At 40.2% G+C, this 23,649-nt stretch overlaps 1 protein-coding gene across 2 annotated transcripts; it reads left to right on the forward strand.

Annotated features, from left to right (window-relative positions):
- The first annotated feature begins 6,409 nt into the window (after nucleotides 1-6,409).
- On the forward strand, nucleotides 6,410-23,280 carry KCNA3 (potassium voltage-gated channel subfamily A member 3). 2 transcript variants are annotated; one of them, XM_071217204.1, is made up of 3 exons: nucleotides 6,410-9,587; nucleotides 12,704-12,824; nucleotides 17,529-18,867. In XM_071217204.1, exon 1 carries the CDS (start codon nucleotides 6,425-6,427, stop codon nucleotides 7,982-7,984), a length of 1,560 nt encoding a protein of 519 aa, XP_071073305.1. In that variant the 5' UTR covers nucleotides 6,410-6,424; the 3' UTR covers nucleotides 7,985-9,587; nucleotides 12,704-12,824; nucleotides 17,529-18,867. The 2 variants fall into 2 exon arrangements, with proteins under 2 accessions (XP_071073305.1, XP_071073304.1); XM_071217203.1 differs by lacking the exon at nucleotides 12,704-12,824 and having other exon boundaries at nucleotides 6,425-9,587; nucleotides 17,529-23,280.
- Nucleotides 23,281-23,649: the final 369 nt, after the last annotated feature.

Raw genomic sequence — 23,649 nt, forward strand, 5'->3', positions numbered from 1 at the left:
GTTGGCATACTTGTTGGCACAAGTTGTCTTCCCTGAAGAGAATTTACTTTTCCTTTTCTGAAAATCAACCTGCCCTCTAAGCTTGGACTCCTGGGCTGTAGTGAGGGCCACAGCAACACCAGAGGGCCATCTTAACCCCAGCCAGGACCTGCATCTGCATCTACTTCTGAAATAATTTCCTCTCTGCATTGAGCATCTTTCCTACTTCTTAAAAAAAATGTACAAATTTAGGGCAGCCCAATTATAACCTTTGTTTTGAGGAAGAGGACTAAGACCCTCATCACAATTACATCACTGTTTTAGTAAATACGTATTCATGCTTCAGAATCGTTTTCCTTCTATTACACTAGCCAAAAAACATTTTTGATTCAGGAGCACAAATCAGGAGATTTGAAAAACAAAGATAATGAAACAAGGCCTCTAATCCTCAGAGAGATGGCTAGGGTAGGGCTTGAGACTGTGGATTTCTCAGTTTGAATCCTGGTTCTACTGTTTCCTAGCTGTGAGACCTTGGACAAGTCACTTGACCACCCTGCACTCAGTTTCTCCATCTGTGAAATAGGGTAGTAGTGATGCCATCTTCCTTAAGGGGCTATTGGAGGTTGCTATGCATACACTGTTTAGCACAGTGCCTGACTTGCTCAATGCAGTAAGCTACTAGTGTTCTGGAATTCACATTCTCAAAGGGAGACACACCTAAATGCAGTACAGTAAAGCCTTCTAATGGAGCTATGAACAAGATGCTATAGGAGCTCCGATAAGAATCCACACGATATCACCGTGTGGAGCTGGCCATGCGCAGTGCTGATGCGCGCAAGGAGTGCCGTGCCACGCAAGGGTGTCCCCCGCGTGGGGGAGCCCCACGCGCATGGAGTGCGCCCATGAGGAGAGCCGCCCAGCGCGAAAGAAAGAGCAGCCTGCCCAGGAATGGCGCCGCCCACACTTCCCGTGCCGCTGACGACAACAGAAGTGGACAAGGAAACAAGACGCAGCAAATAGACACAGAGAACAGACAACCGGCGGGGGCGGGGATTAAATAAATAAATCTTAAAAAAAAAAAAAAAAGAAAGAGTATCAGGGATTTATGTAGAATCTGACTGAATTTTCCTTGAAATGGTAATCACAGCCTTGAAGGAGGGTGGGACCCCAAAGGAAGTGACCTCTGAGCTGGGCCTTAAAGATTGAATTCACCTGTGGGAAAAAGGTGGAAGGGGCGGCCAAGAAACTAGAGCAAAGACTTGGCTGTGTGCAGTGGCTGTCATGAACCAGAAAGTGGGGTGGAACGCACACAGGAAATGCTGTCAGAATGACAGCAGGGTCCAGCCGTCGTGGCAGCATTGGAGAGCAATGTGATCAAATCTATGTTTTACAAAAATAACTCAGCTACTTTCTGGAGGATGAAATACATGAAAAAGTGCCTGGAAGCAGGGAGCCCATTATGAAACTATCATGGCTTCCTGAACTAGGACATTATCAGTGAGAGTGGAGAGGTGAGGACAGACCTGAGAGGGACTTGAAGGGAGACTAGAAAGCACTTGGTGACCTCCTGGCTGCGGGGGAGAGAGGAAGGCTTCAGAGGAGGTCTGAAGTTTCTGATATGAAATAAGAGAAGAAAAGCAGGGAGGGACGCAAGTTTGAGAAGAAAGAGAATGAGTTCAATGTTACACCTAGCATAGTATCTGCAGAAAGAATATCAAAGTAGGAAGTTTACGATATAATTCTGGGGTACAGGATAGACATCTCCAGGATGGCAGGGAGGAGGAAAGGGAGAGAGTAAGGGAGGAAGTGGCACTTTGGGAGCGGAGGTGGCTCAAGGGGGTGAGTGCCTGCCGACCACTTGGGAGGTCCCAGGTTTGGTTCCCGGTACCTCCTGAAAAACAAAAAACAACAACAAGCAAAACAAAAGGAAAAACAACTCAGGGGAGCCAGTGTGGCTCAGTGGTTGAGTGTCACCTTCTCACATACGAGGTCCAGGGTTCAATCTCCAGCACCAGTACATCAAAAAAAAAAAAAAAAAAAAAGGAGCAACCCTTGCATATCTGCACAGCCCAGCTGGTTCTATGAAAGGGAAACACAACTGGACAGATACCTCTCCAATAGGACCCCTCTACCCATGAAAATGGATTCACTCACTGTTCCTTAATAAGCCTTGGGTTTTCACTACTCTGTGACTTTTCTTTCCTCCATTCAATATATACTGATTAAATATCTCCTAAGTACCAGGCACTGTTCTAGATGCTGTGGGTTACAAAAGTGACCAACGCAAAATCTGCCAACATGGAGTTCCTGTTTTATTGTAGGAGATAGTAAATAAGCATGAAGTCAAATAAATACATAATATAATTTCAAGGAAACAAGTATAACAAGGAAAAATAAAGTAGGTAAGGGGCCAGGAAATTACCAAAAGAGAAGGGAAACTATTTGAAATTAGGTGGTTGTGATCAGGGAATCATCTCTGATGAAGTAATATTTTTAACTGAGACCTAAAGTGATGGAAAGAACCATGTGAAAATCCAGAGGAAGAGGGTTTCAGGCAGAGGGAAGCACAAATACAAAGACCCTGTGAAAGGAAACAGCTTGGTACGATTGAGAAACAGCTAGGCAGCTGGTTTGGCTAGAGTAGTCCAAAAAGTCATGTGACATCCTTGACATTTCTGATACTATTGTCTTTTATTGTTAACTAATGTTGTAAAATTTCTCAAGAATTTATAGATTGATATCCTGCCTCCCCAATTCTACATAAACCTATTGAAGGCAAGGTTCATGTTTAAATTTCATACCCCCAGAGCACCTAGGAAAAGCAAGATGCTCTTTCTCCATTTATCTATAGCTGTGGATTAGAGGTGATCTCTAAGCCTGCTTCATATCACTTTCTTTTTTTTTTTTTAAGATTTATTTATTTATTTCTCCCCCCCCCCCCCCCCCACGGTTGTCTGTTCTCTGTGTCTTTTTGCTGTGTCTTCTTTTGTCCGCTTTCTGTTGTTGTCAGCGGCACGGGAATCTGTGTTTCTTTTTGTTATGTCATCTTGCTGTGTCAGCTCTCCGTGTGTGCGGCGCCATTCCTGGGCAGGCTGCACTTTCTTTGGCGCTGGGCGGCTCTCCTTACAGGGAGCACTCCTTGCGCGTGGGCCTCCCCTACGCGGGGGACACCCCTTCATGGCAGGGCACTCCTTCATGGCAGGGCACTCCTTGCGCGCATCAGCACTGCGCATGGGCCAGCTCCGCATGGGTCAAGGAGGCCCGGGGTTTGAACCGCGGACCTCCCATGTGGTAGACAGACGCCTTAACCACTGGGCCAAGTCTGCCGCCCTCATATCACTTTCGAATGCTTCTGGGATACTTCCAGACGCTGTTTACCATCTGTCAAGCAACCAGTGAGCTAATTCTAGTACTGCTGTGGTCAGTAAGAAACTCAAGCCAGGCATAAAGCTACACAAAAGCCCAAACACCAAGGGTTATCTTTACTGTTTGTAAACTTGATGGTTTTACTTAGGCTTTAATATCGAAGACTGAACTATAGGAAATCCTGCACGTGCTCAGAGAAGCTGTTGGCTTTGCCACAGTTCTATGCTTAAACATTATAATAATATTATTATTATCCCACAGGGGTGTCATGAGACTTAATGAGACATTTCCAAATCACTTTGAGCTACTCACTTGGGGGTACTAAATAAATGGTATGTGTTCCTCCTGAAGTGCCATTTTTGACACTGATTTGTTGTGATGGTTTCTGTTATCCAACAGGGCTAGAATGTGTACACCAACTTCTTATTTCCTGTAGACAATAGACTAGCTGTCAGAAGGCAGTGGTTTTCAGTTAAAATAAATATGAATTGAACTAGTTGGCAATCAGAAGCAAATGGGCTGCTGTTAGAAATCTAGCATTTATTAAACACTCACAATGATCAACATAAGTGTTTCACAGTAGGATACAGTAGAGCAAATGCTTAGAAACGGCCTAAGAGTTTAGGCCCAGCTCTGCCCCTAACAAACTGTGTGAGCTTGAACAAGTTGCTAAACTTTTCTGGCCTTCAAATAGAAAGGCTGTTGTAAGAACCTCACAGAGTCTTCCAGACAAGGCAAATACATGAAAGGAAAGAAAAGAGTCATTTCTGAAGGAAAGACACTTCACAGCAGGGAGAAGCTTGTCACCAACCATCCATCACAGGACCATCCTCTGCTCTGGTGTTCCTTGCCATTGATTAATATTAATTTCATTACTAATTCCTACAAAAAGAGGAATAAATCACTTTTAAGTCAGAATAGAAGTACATTAAACATTTAGTATTTTAAAATAGGGTCTTTGCAGGAAGCAATCTGTCTCATTTTTAGATTTAAATATATGCTTTTCTTCTACCCTAATCACCACATATATATATACACACACACACACACACACACACATACACAATAGTGTTGCAACTGCCTCTGCTTCGCAAAACACTGTTCTGGAGTTTTGTGAGAGCATTTTACATGGCTGCCCACTTTCACCATTTCACAATATATGTAAACCGCTTGCAGTGCCCAGCACTTCCCTGAAGGAGAAGTGGGAGATGAACCAACAATAAAGAACATGGGTAGTTGTACCCTGAAGAGCCAGAGGCAGAAAGCCTGTGGAATAACTGAATAATGTACTGTACTGTGAGCTCAGTTTCCAAGCAGGATTCTGGACTGAGATAAAAGAAATGTAGACGCTCCAGGGCAGATAGAAAAGCAAAGAATCATTTGTTGAGGAATTCAACTCAACAAACACATATGGTGTTCCCACTTACCAGGTACCTTCCATAGTTGCTAAGAATATAAATTGAGTTTAGACCTCTTCTGCCCTACAGAACCTCATAGTTGGGAGTGGCGGTGGAACAGAAGGAGCACAAATCGCTCCTAATTCATATCGGATTGTCAGCTACCATTTGACGAGTGAGGGAGCTGTCTACACATCTCCTCTGTAAATGATTGGAATGATCCAATAGAAAACACACTCTTAAGCCTATTGTCAACTTTTAAATTGGAGTTGCTAAAATGTCTGGAAACAGAAATTGTGCTCAAAGTGGTTACAACAATTTGGAGTAAGAGTTTAAGTCCAAAACAGAAAAATACAATGATCTCTGGGCCAAAATCAAGCAGCAGAGGTCCAAGCTGGTGGATGAGCCATCTCCCAGTTTAGGAACTAGAACATGGCAGATTCCCTACCACAAGGTACATGAAGCAGCGAGTCTAGGTACCGGTCCCGCTCCCCTCCCTTCCGCGACAGACAAGCCATAATTCCAGTAGGGTTTCCTAACCACCCAGATGCGACGGGGTGTGTTTCCCTTTCCATTTTCCTTTATTCCCCCCAAGAGAAAATCCAGCCGCCTTAAAAAGCAGGTCGCCCATCCCAACCACAAACTTGCTCCTGATTCTTCCCAGTAGCCGAGCAAACTTGTTCCTGATTCCTCCCAATAGCTGAGCTCTCGGCCACGAAGTTAGCGTGAACGATTTCCTGCCGACGCGAGGTCCCTAAACACCTTTAAAGACCCATTTTCTTCAGAGTCGGGGTGCGAAATCCATCAGCACCCGTTACTCCGTTGGGCCTCTCGTCCAACCAGGAGGTCAATGATTGAGGGGCCTTCCCGCCTGACGGAGTCCACCCTCAGTGAGCCCAAAATGCTGGCACCGGGGTCGCCTCTCAGGGCGCCCACCTGGCGGACACTCTCCCTCACCCAGGCCCCGGGCCCCGAGGACATCCCCGTGCTCCCGCCTCGCGCCGCCTTCCGCGACCCGGGCTCCGCGGACCCCGTCCCGCCCAGGCGGGCCCCGGTGGAGTGTGGAGGGCGCCAAGGCCGAGGGCGGCGGGCCCAGCGCGGGTGGAGAAGCCCCGCGACCGCGACGCGGCCAAGCGGACCGGGCTGGGGGTCGAGCCGAGGGGCCGGGGGCCGGATTCCCCGCGTGCCGGGGGGGGGCGCGGCGGGAGGGCCGGGCGTTGGCGGGGTCCCATCCAGGTGCCAAACGAGGGCGCCTCTGTCACACCGCGGGGCGAGGAGGGCGGGCGGGAAAGGCCAGGCCGGGGCGCGCCCCCGCGGCGGGCGGGAATCCTGAGGGGACGCGGAGGGCGGGCGCGCGCCCCGCGCGGGCGGGGGCGGAGGAGGCGTCTGGTTTGAGGCGCCCGCGGACGCGCCAGACCCAGACGGCCGCGCGGCGGCGGCGGCGGCGGCGGCGGCGGCAACCGCAACAGGCGGCGGGCCGGGCTCGCGGGCGGGCGCTAGGGGCGGGGAGCGCGAGGACGAGCGACGCAGCCCCGCGGCCGAGCGCCTCAGCCTCCGGCGCTCCGCGCTCCCGCCCGCCGCCGCGCCCACCGCCTCGGCAGCCCGCGAGCGGCCGCGGCGCCCCCAGCCTGCCGAGCCCCGGCCGCGCCGAGCCCGCCGCCGGCCGCGAGCCGCCGCCCGCCATGACCGTGGTGCCCGGGGACCACCTGCTGGAGCCCGAGGCGGCCGACGGCGGCGGGGGCCCGCCTCAGGGCGGCGGCGGCGACCGCTACGAGCCGCTGCCGCCCGCGCTGCCGGCCGCGGGCGAGCAGGACTGCTGCGGGGAGCGCGTGGTGATCAACATCTCGGGGCTGCGCTTCGAGACGCAGCTCAAGACCCTCTGCCAGTTCCCGGAGACGCTGCTGGGCGACCCCAAGCGGCGCATGAGGTACTTCGACCCGCTCCGCAACGAGTACTTCTTCGACCGCAACCGGCCCAGCTTCGACGCCATCCTCTACTACTACCAGTCCGGGGGCCGCATCCGCCGCCCGGTCAACGTGCCCATCGACATCTTCTCCGAGGAGATCCGCTTCTACCAGCTGGGCGAGGAGGCCATGGAGAAGTTCCGCGAGGACGAGGGCTTCCTGCGCGAGGAGGAGCGGCCGCTGCCCCGCCGCGACTTCCAGCGCCAGGTGTGGCTGCTCTTCGAGTACCCGGAGAGCTCGGGGCCGGCCCGGGGCATCGCCATCGTGTCGGTGCTCGTCATCCTCATCTCCATTGTCATCTTCTGCCTGGAGACGCTGCCCGAGTTCCGCGACGAGAAGGACTACCCCGCCTCGCCGTCGCAGGACCTGCCGGAGACGGCGGGCAACAGCACGTCGGGGGGCCCCGCGGGAGCCTCCAGCTTCTCGGACCCCTTCTTCGTCGTGGAGACCCTGTGCATCATCTGGTTCTCTTTCGAGCTGCTGGTGCGGTTCTTCGCGTGCCCCAGCAAGGCCACCTTCTCGCGAAATATCATGAACCTGATAGACATCGTGGCCATCATCCCCTATTTCATCACTCTGGGCACGGAGCTGGCCGAGCGCCAGGGCAACGGCCAGCAGGCCATGTCGCTGGCCATCCTGAGGGTCATCCGCCTGGTGAGGGTCTTCCGCATCTTCAAGCTCTCGCGCCACTCCAAGGGGCTGCAGATCCTGGGGCAGACGCTGAAGGCGTCCATGCGGGAGCTGGGGCTGCTCATCTTCTTCCTCTTCATCGGGGTCATCCTCTTCTCCAGCGCCGTCTACTTCGCCGAGGCGGACGACCCCACTTCGGGGTTCAGCAGTATCCCTGACGCCTTCTGGTGGGCAGTGGTCACCATGACAACAGTAGGTTACGGTGACATGCACCCAGTGACCATAGGGGGCAAGATTGTGGGCTCGCTCTGCGCCATCGCTGGGGTCTTGACCATCGCCTTGCCAGTTCCGGTGATCGTTTCCAACTTCAATTACTTCTACCACCGGGAGACAGAAGGTGAAGAGCAAGCCCAGTACATGCACGTGGGAAGTTGCCAGCACCTCTCCCCTTCCACGGAGGAGCTCCGAAAAGCAAGGAGTAACTCGACCCTGAGTAAGTCGGAGTATATGGTGATTGAAGAGGGGGGTATGAACCATAGCGCCTTCCTCCAGACCCCTTTCAAAACGGGCAACTCCACTGCCACTTGCACCGCAAACAATAATCCCAATTCCTGTGTCAATATCAAAAAGATATTCACCGATGTTTAATCTGTGCTACGAGTGACTTGCTGTGCTCGGCATTGTGTGGACCGTGCCCCCTTGGTCTGTGTATGCCCTTGTTTTATACATTTTCAGACCATTCATCAAAGAGAGAACGTGAGGATGTGGAAAGCACACTGCATTCGCCCTCTCCCTACTGCTTCATACTGAAACAGGTGTCTGTTTTGCAAGTGGGCTGCATTATCTCAGCTCTCTTCTTTTTTCTCTCTCTCTCTCTCTTACTATTGAGAACAACATTCTTACTTTAAACTTGATGTCTAGGACCCGCCCTGTAAAAAAAAAAAAAAAATTAGCACATCCTGGGGGGAAATGAAACTAAAGAGCAGTTAACCTCAGAATTGAAAGGCAGTTTTTTCTTCACTAAGTAAAGCAGGCAGATACCGAAATGATGCTTCAGTCTACCTTTTTAATTAACTGTTAAGTACAGTTAAGTACAGTTGCCTGCCTTGTGGCTATGGGGATGAAAAGTCTAATTAGAACAATGACTTGAAAACACACCATAAGTTTATCTGGCTTTTCGAGTGGGATTTCCATTTGAAACCACCACCCCGGGAATTTTAAGTGTTTCTACAACTTTGAACAAAGGGAAATGCCCAAGATGTCCCAATCTAATTAGTTTAACTCTTTGGGGCTGACTAAACATTTCAAAAGTATTAGACTAACAGTTAATTCCCCAAGAAGTTCTGTGCATATTACCCAGCCAGCATCTAACAGAATCTAGAAACAGATGTTTTCTGTTCTGCTGAGAGAGGCAAAATATTTCATAATGCATCTGAGAGAGAAGCTTCTGCAGTATCACAAGAAGACTACAGTGGCAGACACCCGTTCCAGCGGAAGTTTCTAATTCGGACCTGACTGATGCAGTTCCCATAGCAACTCATGTTTCCTGGGAAACCCGAAAAAGGTTGTCATGGCATCTCTTGCTCTGTAGCCCCCCAGCCCACCCCGAGCCCCTGCTGTCTCCACAGTAACCTTTCCAGATGGTTCCTACTTACATGATTTCGTAAGAAAAACCACTGTTTGAATAAACTGCACATATAAAGTTAGTCTGAGAATCCGAGGTGGTAAAATGAATCGTGAAATGCATGTTTTAAATACAAAAACAATCATTGATGTCATCCCTTAAAGACTGAATCAAGAAGGGAAAGAATATCTTTGGAATGTTTCACATAAACCACAGTAAGGCATGATTTCAATTAAATGCCAGTAATTAGGCAATCATTTAAAAATAAGCTTCTCTTCAGTTTTCTTTCTCCAAGAAGTTTCAAGTCAACAGATGAAATTAGAAAGCAAATTTGGAAGTGTTCTCTACAGTAAGCAAATGACAGATTTAATCAGTGCACCTGAAACCTTACTATATGGAACCTTGGGACTTCCTCTCTTAAATCACAATCAAGCTCCACAATAAGACTGCCAGCATCACAGACTTGAAACGCTAAATAAACTTAAAAAACACAAAGGATACAAGTTTTAAACTAAGGGAATTGCTGGCAATCAATAAAAAGGAGGTCGGGGAAGTAACCAAACCTTGGGGAATATCTGGAAGTTTCAGCCATATGCCCAGGGGTTGCCAGGAGACAGACACAATCAGGTGAGCACTGTATGGTACAGGGTCCCCTTTGCTTTAGGGACCCAGGGAAATGACATTCTTATCTAGCTTGATACACCAATAGTTGGTGCAACACCAATAGTTTTATATTCATTGTATGCTAAGTGCCTTTTTAAAGATCAATGCCAATACCTTTTGCATTAAATTACCATATTGCTGATTATCTTTTGGTTTCCATTGCTTCAATAAACATAACAAAAGGATGAAAAAAATCCTTGCTTTTCAGAATAACCTTCTCCCAAGCTGAGCTGAGTTACCCAAGTAACTCACTTGGCTTCTGAGCAACCTGTTTCCCCTGAAAAAAAGGATAAATGGTAGAACATACTGCTGTGAGATTATTGGTCCAATTTTAACTTACATCATTATTTAAAGCATACGGTAGTATAGTTTTTTGAAACAAAAATGGCTAAATTAGCAATAAGGGTAATATTTATTTAGACAATCACTTTTTATTCTTATATGCATTATATAAATTATACATTATCACAGTTGGTTTTTGGCTTTGATAACTTATGAGTATTCTATCCCTCTATCCCTATATTTAAAGCTCTTAAAATATGTTCAGGGAGTTAGAAGCATGCCCATTGTTCATGCATTTGAGAGAGTGAAAAATAAAGGTTGAAACAGTAAGAGGGGGAAGTGGAAGGAGAAGACAAAAAAATAGAGATAAGAAATCTATATACTTGTCGTAGGGTCGTTGTTATCTGTGAGCATGCATGTAGGACTGCTTTCTCTAGTTTCCTTTGCTACTTTTTTGAGTTACCTTTAACCTCGATCTACCTTTTGCCCAAACTTATGGTATTCTTAATGAACAGAAATTCTTTTTATGATCCATTTTGATAATAATATTTTAGTTATACTATAACAATGTTTGTTCCTGAAAGAGCTTGGCATCAAGGTATAGTGAGAACTTTGTTTACATTTATGCGGAGGATGCAGAAACCCTGATTCGTTCTATAAGTAAATTATGGTTATGCCATAATTTGTAGACTTATATGGTTATTATATCTTAACAGCAACACGAATGGGACTTTCTTTTTGATCCAGAGAAATATCATGGCTTCTGAGTCATAACTGAGGTAGTGTAGTTGCTTATAGTCGCCATATTGGAAGCTCCTTAAAGGTAATAGGTTCCGCATCTTGACAAAGTTTTGGATACTGGTGCCTAGCACAGAATGTAGCACATTGTATATATTCAATATTTATTAGTAGAGTAAATGACTCTTATCTTACAGAAATGTTATTTTCAGGCTTTTTAATGAAGTGGTTAAAAGCATCAGGTCTGCAGTTACATTTTAGGATTTGAATCCTGGCTTGGCTTGAGCAAATCACTTAACCTCTCTGTGCCTCAGTTTCCTTATTTGCAAAGTGAGTATAATAAATAGTGTCTCGTAGAGTCGTTGTACTAAATGCAATACAGGTAGGACACTTAGAAAAAATAATTGCATGACATGCATCAGATTTTGCTAAGAGGTTACATTATCTTGTAATCATTACTCAGGCATGCTGTCTAACTAACCCAGAGCTTTGTGAATGATAGCAAATGCGTAAAATATCAGTGGCTTCCTATTTCTTTTCCATAAGAACAACAATAATTACCATTTATTTAAGGGTCAACTATGTCCTGGACACTTCTCAACCTTGCAAGGTAAGTGGTGTTAACTTCATTTTAGGAGAATAATAAATAGATGCTTAAGGATGAGTGATTTCCCTAAACTTGCAAGCAAGAGACCCAGATGGGATTTAAAGCAAGGTCAGTCTGGCTTCAAAATCCATGCTTCTTTTATTGAGCCCTTTAGAGTGGTTGAGAAAATAAATTTCTTATGCTTTTAGGTCTGACTTCACCCCTTATTACTAATGAATGAATTTAGATTTTTTAAAAATGCCTCTCCAGAAGCCTATTTCATTAAATATACTGAAAGTTAACCTTTTTTAATAGTCTTATATTTTTAACCAGAAGGATCAAACATAAATTATTTAAATCATTTAAGAAATGGACTTTTCTAGTAATAAAAGCTTTTCCTATATGATTGATTCATCTGTATTTAATCTTATACTCAGAAAGTATAATCAGTCATAGCATAATGACACTTGCTAGGACAATAGCAATGGATATTTTTCCATTTTAAATTAATTTCCTGTTTTCATGTATTTTAATCTCCAAAAGATGACCGTATTATACATATTATTATTTTTCCATCCTCTTATACTTTGCTCGAATTCCTGAAGAACCATGCCAGAAAGTAGTGTAACCATTTTGATTCACCCTTATTTTAGAAGGTAGGAATTACTTAGAACAAAAGGATTGAAAAACAGGAGATTGCCAGTTCATTGAAATCTGTGACATTATTGCCTTACCCCACCACTCCATGATCTAAGCAACTATGTTAAAACACACACACACACACACTAGGATATAATCATGTCACACAATATAGCTGGAGCCCCTTCTCTAAGGTTTTCAGTCATTTACGAAATGAAAACAAGAGACAGTGATTTGGGCTTAGAGCAAATGCTAACAAATCTAAGATTTACACATTCCAGTTAGCTTTGTCAAACCACAGACTTCACCGTTGAGCATTAATATGCATTTCTTGGGTGTTGAAAGGTATACATATATCTGTGCATAGCAAAAGGTGAATGTGAGAAGGAGTGACTGGATCAGGGTACATTCATCAACACCCCGGGGAAAAATGCAGGTGCTATACAGTTGGTGAATCTAGAGGTAAACATGGAAGTTAACATTGTTATGTTTTTATTTATTTTATGGTGTTTTAAACTGATTATACCAGATTTAATACTTACCAACTACAGTGACATGCAACAATCCCCCACACATAAAAGAAAATATCTCAGTTATCACTAACGTTTTAAATAAATTATCAGGATTGAAATTTTAAATGCACGATATCAAGAAATTTAGAGTGATGGCTTACATAAAACTTGGTTACCTCATTGGCATCTAACAAACTCAAGTGAATTGCTTTGCTGGTGATATACAGATTCAGTATACAGAATATATATTAATAATCTATTCCTTTGAAACCCGTAACTATAATTTACTTTCTATACATTTAAAATTTCAACGTTTTCCACAGCAGTTCCAAGTCCTTCCCACCTCTCAGCTGTGACTAGGAGTGATAACTCCTCCCTTAAGAAATGCAAAGAAGCACACGTACCCCCCCAATCTGAAGATTATGGAAACACTGTGAGCTAGAGGTGAGGAGCACAAGAACCGGGAAGAGGATATTTAGGGATTGTTTTAGGGTGGGGTCTTTCCTTTCTGTTTTGAATTTAGCCTTTTAAACTAAGGAGAATAAAAACGGTTGCTTTCGTACTACGAATTTCCCGTATTTTATTGTGGCGATTGTATTAGTAAAATCACTTGATTTTTATGAACCTGCAGGGAGTGGTTAATAACCTTCAAGATAGCACAAAGCAGAGGAGGGAGGAAGGAGAACCCTCTATTGTGGTTCAGCTCCTCAGAAAACTGCCATTGCAATTTAGGGTATGTTAATAGTATCCTGTTCAGCTTGTTAATATCATTTAAAAGATTCCCATTGATTAGAAAGCATTCAGATATTTGTCTTTATTTTTAATGATGCTGTGAACTAATTTTCTTTTTTTGTACTGGCTTTGTTTTTCCTTACATCAAAATTTGCACCATGAGTCATCAAAATGCATTAAAGAAGACATCTGGAAAAGAGGCTCTGCTCCTTCCCATCATTATCTTGGGAGCCATTTTATTATTGTTCAGCCTGAATAGTGCAGAATGAGAACTCTGCCCTGAAAAATAAATCCTGGTATTCTGATTGGTAATATGCCCTTAAATGAGCAAAAATGATATCTGAAAAATGTTACGAATAAATCTGTGCATGCAGGGCTCTGACTTTGCAGAAACAGAGATCCAATCCCCAGCATTGTGGTAGGAAGAGAAGCAGCTTTTTCCTTTCCCATGAGTCCCCACTCTCATCCTCCACAGTGGTAGCTCTTGGGAATCTCTACTGAGATCCCAGCCAACTTTATAGAATGAAAGTTAACACTGCACCTATTTGCTCTATGTCAGTCAGTACTATTATTTCATTTGTTTTCATTACATTTCTTTTAAACTCCTGTTCTTTATTGAAATTCCTTCCGAATCCTATTTTCATACATTTAAATATGTTTCTTTTTCCATAGAATAAACTTTACTTTTAAAGAAGTTTTAGATTATAGAAAAGTTACATCGAAAGTATGTGGGATTCCCATATATCCATTCCCCTCTCTCCCACCTTTTCCCCTACTGATATCTTACATTAATGTGGTACGTTTGTTACAATTGATGAACAGATATTGAAACATTGCTGTTAACCAAGGTCTACTAGTTCACATTGTGGTCTATACTTTGCACCAAACAATTTTATAGATTTTGACAAAATGTATAATGACCTGTATCCATCATTACAATATCATGCAGAATAATTCTAATGCCCTAAAAATTTAAATATATTTCTTAAAGTATGTAATTTCATTTGGAAGAGAAGCCAGTGGGGGCGATTTTTACATTATACACACACACACACACACTTTCACCTGTTCATAAGTTATTCATTACCCTACAATATATTTACTTTTTGTAGATCTAAACAATCTGATTCTTTTCCTGAAAATTAGTGAATTGCCACAATAGTTGTTTTCATTCATTTACACAAATCATTTGGAAATCATTTTTCCAACCTTCCTTAAAAGGCAGACTTATTACCTAGTGTCTTCAATGAGTTTATTAAAGAAATTATAGATACATAGAAGTTATTGAATCTCTCACCAAATTTTGTCATTTAGCCCTCTGCGTATTTCTAAAAACAGTCCCCTTTTCTACATCGCTGCTCCCACCACTCTATCCTGGATAAGTACAAAGGTTTCTGAACTGGCTTTCCCACATTTCCCGTGGCCACTCTGATCCATTCTCTACCGGTAGCCAAAGTAATCTTTGTAAAACTCAAATCCAGTTATATCACCCATCTCTGCTTAAAATTCTTTCAGGTTTTTCGCCTTCCTAGGATAGAGGCCCAGAGCCTTAGCCTAGGCTTCATGGCCCCAAGTGATCTGGCTCAGTCCTCATACCCAGCTTTATGCCACATTTTTGCTCCTCCCCTCATTCTGTTAAGCTCCAGCCATCTTGGACTACCTCCTGTTTCAGCATCAGCGCCCTTTTCCACCTTCAGCTACATGGATCTTTGCAAATGTTCCCACCTGCAGCCCCTTCCTCTTCTCATCTAATTAAGTTCTGTTCTTATTTCAGTACCTTCTCTAAGACATCTTTCATGGCCACTATGGTTTGATTAATGCTCATCAAATGTAAGATGTCTTTGCTTATAAGAACCACCATTATTCTGTGTACCATTTATAAAGGAAAAGGAAAAACTGGCATGGCTCAGTCCTTAGACCTATTTTCTCTCTGTCTTCAATCTCTCAGTGATCTCATCCATTCTCATAGCTTTAGACCATTCATATGTTAATTTATATCTCCAGCCTGGACTTCTCCCCTCAACTCCAGAATTCCAACTGTGTCTCCTTGACATCTCCACTTGGACATCTGAATATCCAAGAGGCATCTCAAATTTAATATGTCTAAAACTGAGCTCTCCCTGACTCCTGTGAAGCCTGCATCTTCTACCCCCTTCCCCATCTCCTAGCTAAAATCCTTGGAATTATTTTTGATTCCTTTCTTTCTCTCATATCCCATATCCAGTCTTTTGGAAAATCTTTTGTTGGTTCTACTTTTAAAATGTATCCAGAGTCTGACCACTTCTTAGCACTTCCACTGTTTCCACCTGATCTCTCACCTGGCTTTTACAGTACCCCCCTGACTGGTCCCACAGCTTCTATCCTTTCTCCTCCTCCAGTCTCTTCTCAACATAGCAGACAGAGTGATCATTTTGAAACACTTGTCAGATCATTTCAGTTCTTTGGGGAAAAAACCCTATTTGGCACCCCATCTCACAGAGTACAAGATAAAGGCCTTAAAATGGCCTGCATAGCCCTACCTAACCCAGCCCCTCTTGCACTTCTGGCCTCATTTTGGACTCCTCTTCTGTATATAAAAGGATATAACAGTAGCGATACAAGCATAGCTTAACAGAACCATCTCAAGACATGCAAGGCTGCAGTAGCATTGAGCAGGGGCTGGGCACTTAGGAAATAAAGTGGATACCAGGTCATTCATGTTACTTGTAATTTCTTATAATATTCATTAATAGCTATTATAACTTTCAAACTCTCAGAAATAAAATTAAGTGATGTAAGAATATGCTCTTGCATGGTTAAAAGGAGAAATTTTAGGTTGAATTTATGTTACTAGAATTAAAATTTTAAAAAACATCCCTGGAACTGTACAACACAAACAGTGAGCACTAACTTAAACCATGCAGTATAGTGTACAATTACAAAAGTTGCTTGCATCAATTGTAACAAATGTACCACACCAATGCAAGATGTTAATAATAGGGTAATATATGGGAACTCTGTATTTTATGCATGATTTTTCTGTAAACCCACAACTTTTCTAATAAAAAAAGAATATGCTCTTGTTTTTTGTTTAGTTTTGTTTTGTTTTAAAGATTCTCTTAATAAGTTTTACCTTTGATCAAGGATGACCCTTTAGGTCCAGGCCAGTAAGGAAAGTTTTTCATAGATGATTGCCCAGCATACAGTAGGGATACAATAAATATTGAAAATAGTGAGTGAATGGTTCTTCCCTCTGAAGCGCACTCACATGCCAGATCACCATATTTGGGGCTTTACCACTGATTTGATGGCACCTTTAAAACCAGGAATACATATTGGTAACAGTCATGTCCAAGTATTAAGATGCATAATTTTCACACATTGATACCCAGGACTAGGTTAGCATTTTGTATTTTTACCTATATAAGTATCTTTTCTTTTATATAGTTTATAAATTTCTGAAGAGTACATAAATCTAATTTTTACATAACCATTTATTCATTCAACATATATTTATCCCCTATGTGCCAGACACTGTGCAAAGTGGTAGGAAATTATTCAACATATATCCAATAAGGGTCTACTATGGGCCAAACACCATTTAGATTCTGGATGTAGCAGTGAACAAGATTGTCACACTGCCTTAGGCAATGTCTAAAAATACATTACTGTCAGCATTTCTAAATAATTGTTTATAGTTGGGGGAAGGAAGCAACCAACCTTTACATTTTATTTCTTGGTTCTCCACAGACCCCTAGTCAAATAGTTATTGTTGTCTTAATTCGCTATGTCTTAAAATAGTGCATAACTGAAGAGTTCATATTTTAAAGGATCAACACATTGAAAATTATCTGTAATGACAAGGTAAACTGTAGGCATGATATCTGGTAGCACTTAAAATCTGATATTCACAGTAGTCATTTAGAGATCCTCTCTCTCTCTCCCTAACACTCATCTGAGCATGGAATTTCTGTTCACCTCCAAAACAATCCTCATCTTAGATTGCCTCTGAGGGATGTAGAATGAGAAAAAGAAACCTTTGGAAATACATTAAGAAAATTAAACATGCGTTTTTCTAAAAATCAATTGGTACTTAGAAACTTTCAGATAGTTCTAAGGACAAAGATAAATTTTCCTGTACAAAAAGCAAACTCTATTACATTTGTTTGGACTAAATTTTGGTGTCATTAGGAAGGAAAAAATAGTCCCCAATTTCAGTATATTCTGGAACTTTTTCTAACATAAATTAAAATCATTTGTAACATGGTTAATACCTTTAGAAAATTAAATTGCTTGAACTTTTCAAAGTGAATGTAAAAAGACCCCAAAGTTTTTAAAAAATATAATGAATGGAGCATTTTTCTATTTTGCTGAAGTCTATGATATTTTTTTAAAACTGAATATATAGTAAATTATTATATTTACTCTGTCCAACAGATATCTGAAGAGCCCCACATAAAGAACTCTAGAGCTGCACTGACCAGCAAGACATCATTTTTAAATTGCCTAGATCAGGAATGCAGTGGCAGGTACATCACTGATGGATGGTGATCTGTCTGCTAGTACATATTTTTATTCCAATTGACATTAAATAATGTCCCTAATAGATGCTTTATACAAAGGAAACAGCTCTGAAGCTGGAGGATTCTCTTCAAATTGTGTGCCATAGGCAAGGTACTGATAAAAGGATAAAGAAGACATTAAAAATTTTAAGGAATCATTTCAACCTTGACATTTTGATGAGAACTAATCATCCCAAAACTATTGACAGTGCTGCTGATAAAGAAAGCTTAAATGTTTCCCAACTATTACTGTATTCTTTTCTCAATCAATTTCTGGACTGTGCTTAATCGTAAGAAATATTAATGATGTATTCTATGATATGGGTTATGTGAAGCTGTGTTTTGTACCAAAGGCTCCCATACATAGATTAGCCCATTTACACAAAAATAAGTGAAGTCTACACTGTGCCCAGATGAATGGTATTAAAGACAGGCTTGCCCAAAAGAAATGTGCCTTTCTTGATTAAATATTCTTTTTTTTTTAAGTTAAAAATGATAGATTTGAAAATTAGTCTTGTAAGTAGGTTTAGGCCGAGCTGAACTTTTGAAAATATATCAGTGCTTATATATGCTTAAGCTATCTTAACTAAATTTTAGTATTCTACTTTTCAACTGTTTGTATCTAATAAACTCATTCAACTTAATTTTCACAGGATGTTTGGTGTGAAGATAGAAAGTGCATTCTTAAAAATGTATAAAGTATATCATCTAATATTTTTAGCATTTCCTTCAAAATTCTATCTGTAAAAGGTTTCTTGTCTCATTTGCTACTTTTATATTCTTTTAGAAATGGAGCTCTCTTTCAATAAAAAAAAAGAACTTTTTAATTGGAAGGGAGATTTAGAGGGTCATAAAGATGATTTCCCATTTGGGGGCATTTCACTTCTGTGCCATTATAAATGTATTAACTGTGACATTTCAGCAGAATGGTAGCTATTTGTATATTATTTAATAAGCCTTATGGAAAGTGAAACTGTGAACATTTAGTATGAAGACGACTTTTTTCATTTTCATATTATATTTTCAAAGTATGTCTAAACAAATGCATAAATAACCAATCTCCTATTCTTCAAATGCATAACAATGCTTATTTGTAATAAGAGCACTTGTAGAATTTCAATTACTTATAGAAATATTTGTGCAGTAGAACCAAGATCATAATACTCTTTGCCCTTTAGAAGGAAATAAAAGTAATGAATTTCATTGTTTATGAATATATATATATATTTCTTGTTGCTGTTAATTTTGTTTAAAACACCAATATCTATTATTTTAAGTGGGAATCCTCAGACCTGAGCAACTGAAAAAAAAAGAATCAGTAACTAAAACAATCTTACAACCCCTAGCAATCCAAAGGATGGATAGAAAACACAATCCAGGTAACTTTCTTTGAGGCAACATCTACAAAGAATTTTATAAAAACTGCTGATAATTTATTTGTGGTCAAAACTTTGAGATCAGATCACTATAGGAAAAAGTGAAGTAAAGGAGTAACAGTTATCTCAAATTTGAGCTATGTGACCTCCACTCTAGATCATTTGTGATTAAAGTGAAAATGTAGCTGCCACCTTGTTTTGTTCTCTGTTAACTCAGGTAGTATTCCAGAGAATAACCGGTCCGTTCCAGTCAACTTAATATTGTAACTGACGATCACAGCCTGGTCAGCAGTAAAGTACTTCACATCAGCTGCTGGGATGATTGAAACAAACTGTCAATGCCATAGGAGGTCTTAGGCATTCAGATGTTTTAGTAAAGTTAAGTAGGCATTGCAAAAATACAAGAACTACCTTCATAACATGAGACAGCTTTAAATAGTGTAGTATATTTAATATCATATCTGCATTATTATTCCACTAACTACAGTTTCAAATAAAGGCAAACCTGGATATCTGGGATAAGCAAAAGCACAGGAGGCGCCAGATGAGTCAACTATCATATCAAAGATGGTTCACAGAATGGGTAGTGTAAATAGTACTGACTTAGATAGCAGAAGATCAGAATTCATTTTCACTTTCTACCTGGGGAGACCCTAGATTAGTCATTTACCATTACTAGGCTTTAGTTTTCTGAATTGCAAAATGGGTATGCCGGGCTAAATAATCTCTAAAGCCCTTGCCAGCACTAAAATCCTCATTATATATGCTTTAAAAATGCTTTGAAGAATACTTAAATACTCAGATTTTCTTGTGCATTTATGAATAAGAAGAAATTGAAATAAGGTTTTAACCTTGACAGTGTCATAAATGGATCATTCTTCAAATTGTGAGAAGAGGAAATAAGGTTTTTTCTCCTCTAGGAATTGTCACTGATATATAATAGGATCATGAAAAAAGCAGAAAAATCACTGCACAAATGACTAATGAAACAGACTAATGAAATGGCCGAAAAAAGTCATATTAGTTCAATTAGTTATATGTTAAAGTAATTTGAAGACTGTACATATATGAAATGCTAAGACAGTATCCAAACTTTATCACATACTTAACATTATATGTCTGGGAGTGGGGGGAGGTAGAAAAAAGTTCGAAGGATAGGAGTGTTTGCCTTATGAACTCTTGATTCATTTTACATGAGAAGTAGTTTGGTAGACTGGGTGTCTGTGCTTAATCTGTAATGTAAAGATTTTAAAGTTAGTAATCTGTACATTTCTTTTTATTTTAAAAATTCTATAACATTTTCAGATGACTGTAGTATACTTGTACATACACATGTACATGTTTCTCCCCTCCAGTTACTAAGATGCCATCTCTAGTGATGGAAGAGGTTCCCAAAATTTATAAAGTGATTAGTTACTGGATATTTTGCAAATTTGAAAATCAAAATGTTTTTATTTCTAATATTGTTAATTGACTTCAGCAAGATATAAAAAAATTTAAACCTTATTTTAATTTTGACCATGGTTTAATTATTATGGTTTATAACTTCATCTTTGACTGTTGAGTTGGTTATCTAAACAAAATATCTATTCAAGTTAACATTCATTTCAATTTTATTGTCTAATAAATACTTAGCAAATCTGAATCAAATATATTGTGCTTTTCACTGAACTATAGTTGAGTTTAAGGTGCATTTTTGTCACACTGAAAAGTTGATGCCCTTTTGGTCCTAAAAGCAATGGCTATAATTTTTTAAATATTCATGAAATTTTGTGAATCTTTATGAGTACAACTGAGGCCTGATAGAGCCATATTGAATTTGATTTTGCTCAGGAGTGAGAAATAAAATTCAGGGATGACCCAAACTTTCATGTTTGACTTTAGTTGACAATTTGTAAGAGAAGGAATAGAGCTGTTTACTCTATCTATAACAAAGATAAGAGGTGACCATACCCATTAAAAAGGAGTATATTCTGATTGTTGATTTATGGTCGAGATTCGGCTAGAAGGATGCTAATTTGGTAGAGAAATTGTTAAAATGATAGCAATCCATTTGAATAATACAGAAATATTTTGTCATACTGAGATTATTCGTCCAGAGGTTTAGTCTTATATCCTTTCCATTCAGAAAAGGGGGCAGTTTTTAAAGGCCTCTATCATAATAGGAAATGTATATTTTGACTAGTGGAACAAATCGTTAAAACTAAATGTCTCATAATTTTGGTTTTGTAAATCTGAATTTTCCCTTTAGGTGTAATTGAGTCTTTTATGTATTATTGTTAGTGATTTTTGTGAGAAGTGATTTCACCTATTTTTTTTTTAAGTTGGTGAAATTTGCTAAATGGTGATTCTAGCATATTGTGTTAATAGTGTATCTTACAATGATTTGTGAACTGACCATACTAAAACAAACCATGAGTATCTCTTCTGGTGTATTGTTTTCATGGTGTGGTCTCGTAATGCTCGGTTAGGGGGTGGGGGAAGCTTAAGTATTTAGTTTACTTAAACTGTCAATGTGTTTTTCCTAAATACCATAAAACTGTATGACTATAGACCAAATAAGAATACCCTTTTTTTTAATTTTAAGGCACTGTATAGATCATTTTTTAAACTACCCCATAAAATGGAATGTTTTCTGTTTAAAAAAATATCTCCTATACATATATACAAGGGAAAGCAAAGTAATAGTGTATGTACTGTTTCTATGTAATATGCTGTTATAATAAAAATCCACAGTTGAAATTTTATACAGATGATTGTGCAGAGATTAGAATAACAAATACAACATGTCAATATTTTCATAGAGATGTCTAACATTTGTTTATACTTCATATTTTGCAAAGGTCATCCACATATTTCATCTTTAAAACATCCATATGAAGTATCATCAGAATGCCATCTGAATCTTATAGAGATTAAGCCACCAAGATTTAGAAAGATCAAGGTACTTGCCCAAGATCACATGGCCTGTAAATGGCTCTAAAGCTCATATTCTTTATACTCTTCACCCTATGAGTGGTTTTTAATCCTATCACAGTCATATTTAAAACTTAGATTGAAATTTAGCTTTAAAGGATATATTGAAAAACTTCAAGTTTAGTTAGAAGGTATCATTGCTGTTACTATCAGACTTTTTAGATACTTACAAACTTTCCACAGGGTGATATTTAACAATTTTCCATTTAAAACACCTTAAGTTCACACACCTGACCATAGACATTAAATTGACATGATATGCAAATATTACATTTGAAAATTATATTCTTCCAGTCTTTCTCATTTCCTTTTATAAAAAATCCATCATAATGACTGATTTCTGAACAACTGAAAGAAGCAATAATCAACCCAAGAAACTGCACCCAGTCTGATTCAGAGAAAAAATAGACAGCTAGATCTACCATAGTAATAATTTTCAGCTTATTGTTTTTTTATCACATGTGTTCTGTGATTAGAGTAAGGAAGGGAAGCAGGAAGTGGAGAGAAAAACTGCCTTTATTTTAAGAAAACTATTTCTTCTAATTATTCAAAATAATTCATTATCAAGCATTAACTATCAGTATTAACATTTAACCATAGTTCAAATATATGATAAAGTTTATCTACTCATTTTAAAATCCATTGAAGGATTTTCCCAGAAAAAAAATAAAATCTGGTGACTACTCTGTTAAAACATAGAGAACATTCATGTGTTAATCCATGACAAAATACTACATTTTTCTTTTCTCAAACAAGGCACTGTTACTGCTTTCCCTTGTAGATAAACAATCTGTGATACATTCTGTACTGTTAATGACAAGCAATGCAGCGTTACTGTGAATATTTAAATGGAACATATGCTAAACTGTATCAGATTTAAATTTTTTCTAGCCTTATAATTCTCATCAAACAGATAAGTCAAACTAGTATTATTTTGTATGGAATGAAATAGTAATAATTCTTATACAATAGTAATAACAAATAATGGAATTCTGAACTAAGATGTAAAATCAAATATATTTTATATTTTTTCTATATTTGTCTTCTTTTGGTGTTGAATTACGTTCATTTGTCACATATTAATGTAAAGTTAAAATAAGCTCTTATACCATGTTCTCTAGTGATGTTTTAGTAATAATTTCAGGCCTTCTGTTATGTAAACTAAAGTAAATTCCTGTGAGTTTGATTATGTGATATTATTTTTTTAAGTTTTTATCGGATTTAAAGTTTGTTCATTGCAAATGTTATGCAGAATTCAATAAAATATCCCCAAAATTCCTGTTACTCATTTTATTAGTTCCAAATGATTGAACTAATCTTTCTCTTCCTTCTTTCCCTTCCTCCCTCCTCTTTCTTCCTTTCTTTCCAAAAGATGAAACATCAAAATCTGGGTTGTTGTCAGTAGCTCAAGCCTTAGCTGCCTTTGGATCAGCTCTGCATCCTACTGTTTGCTGTCCAACTGTTCACAGTGAAGACTTCTGTGGATTACCCTTAGCTAGCCTTCAGGGTGCCAACATCCCCTGGGTTTTTTCCAATGCTCCCTATTACACTGTTGAGGGCCCAGAAAGGAAGAAAAAGTCTATTTGTACTAAGTCTGTGCCTTCATACTTTGTGCCACTTACATAAGAGTCGTGGCAGGCAACA

The sequence above is a fragment of the Dasypus novemcinctus genome, chromosome 9, assembly GCF_030445035.2.
Source record: "Dasypus novemcinctus isolate mDasNov1 chromosome 9, mDasNov1.1.hap2, whole genome shotgun sequence".
NCBI lineage: Eukaryota > Metazoa > Chordata > Mammalia > Cingulata > Dasypodidae > Dasypus > Dasypus novemcinctus.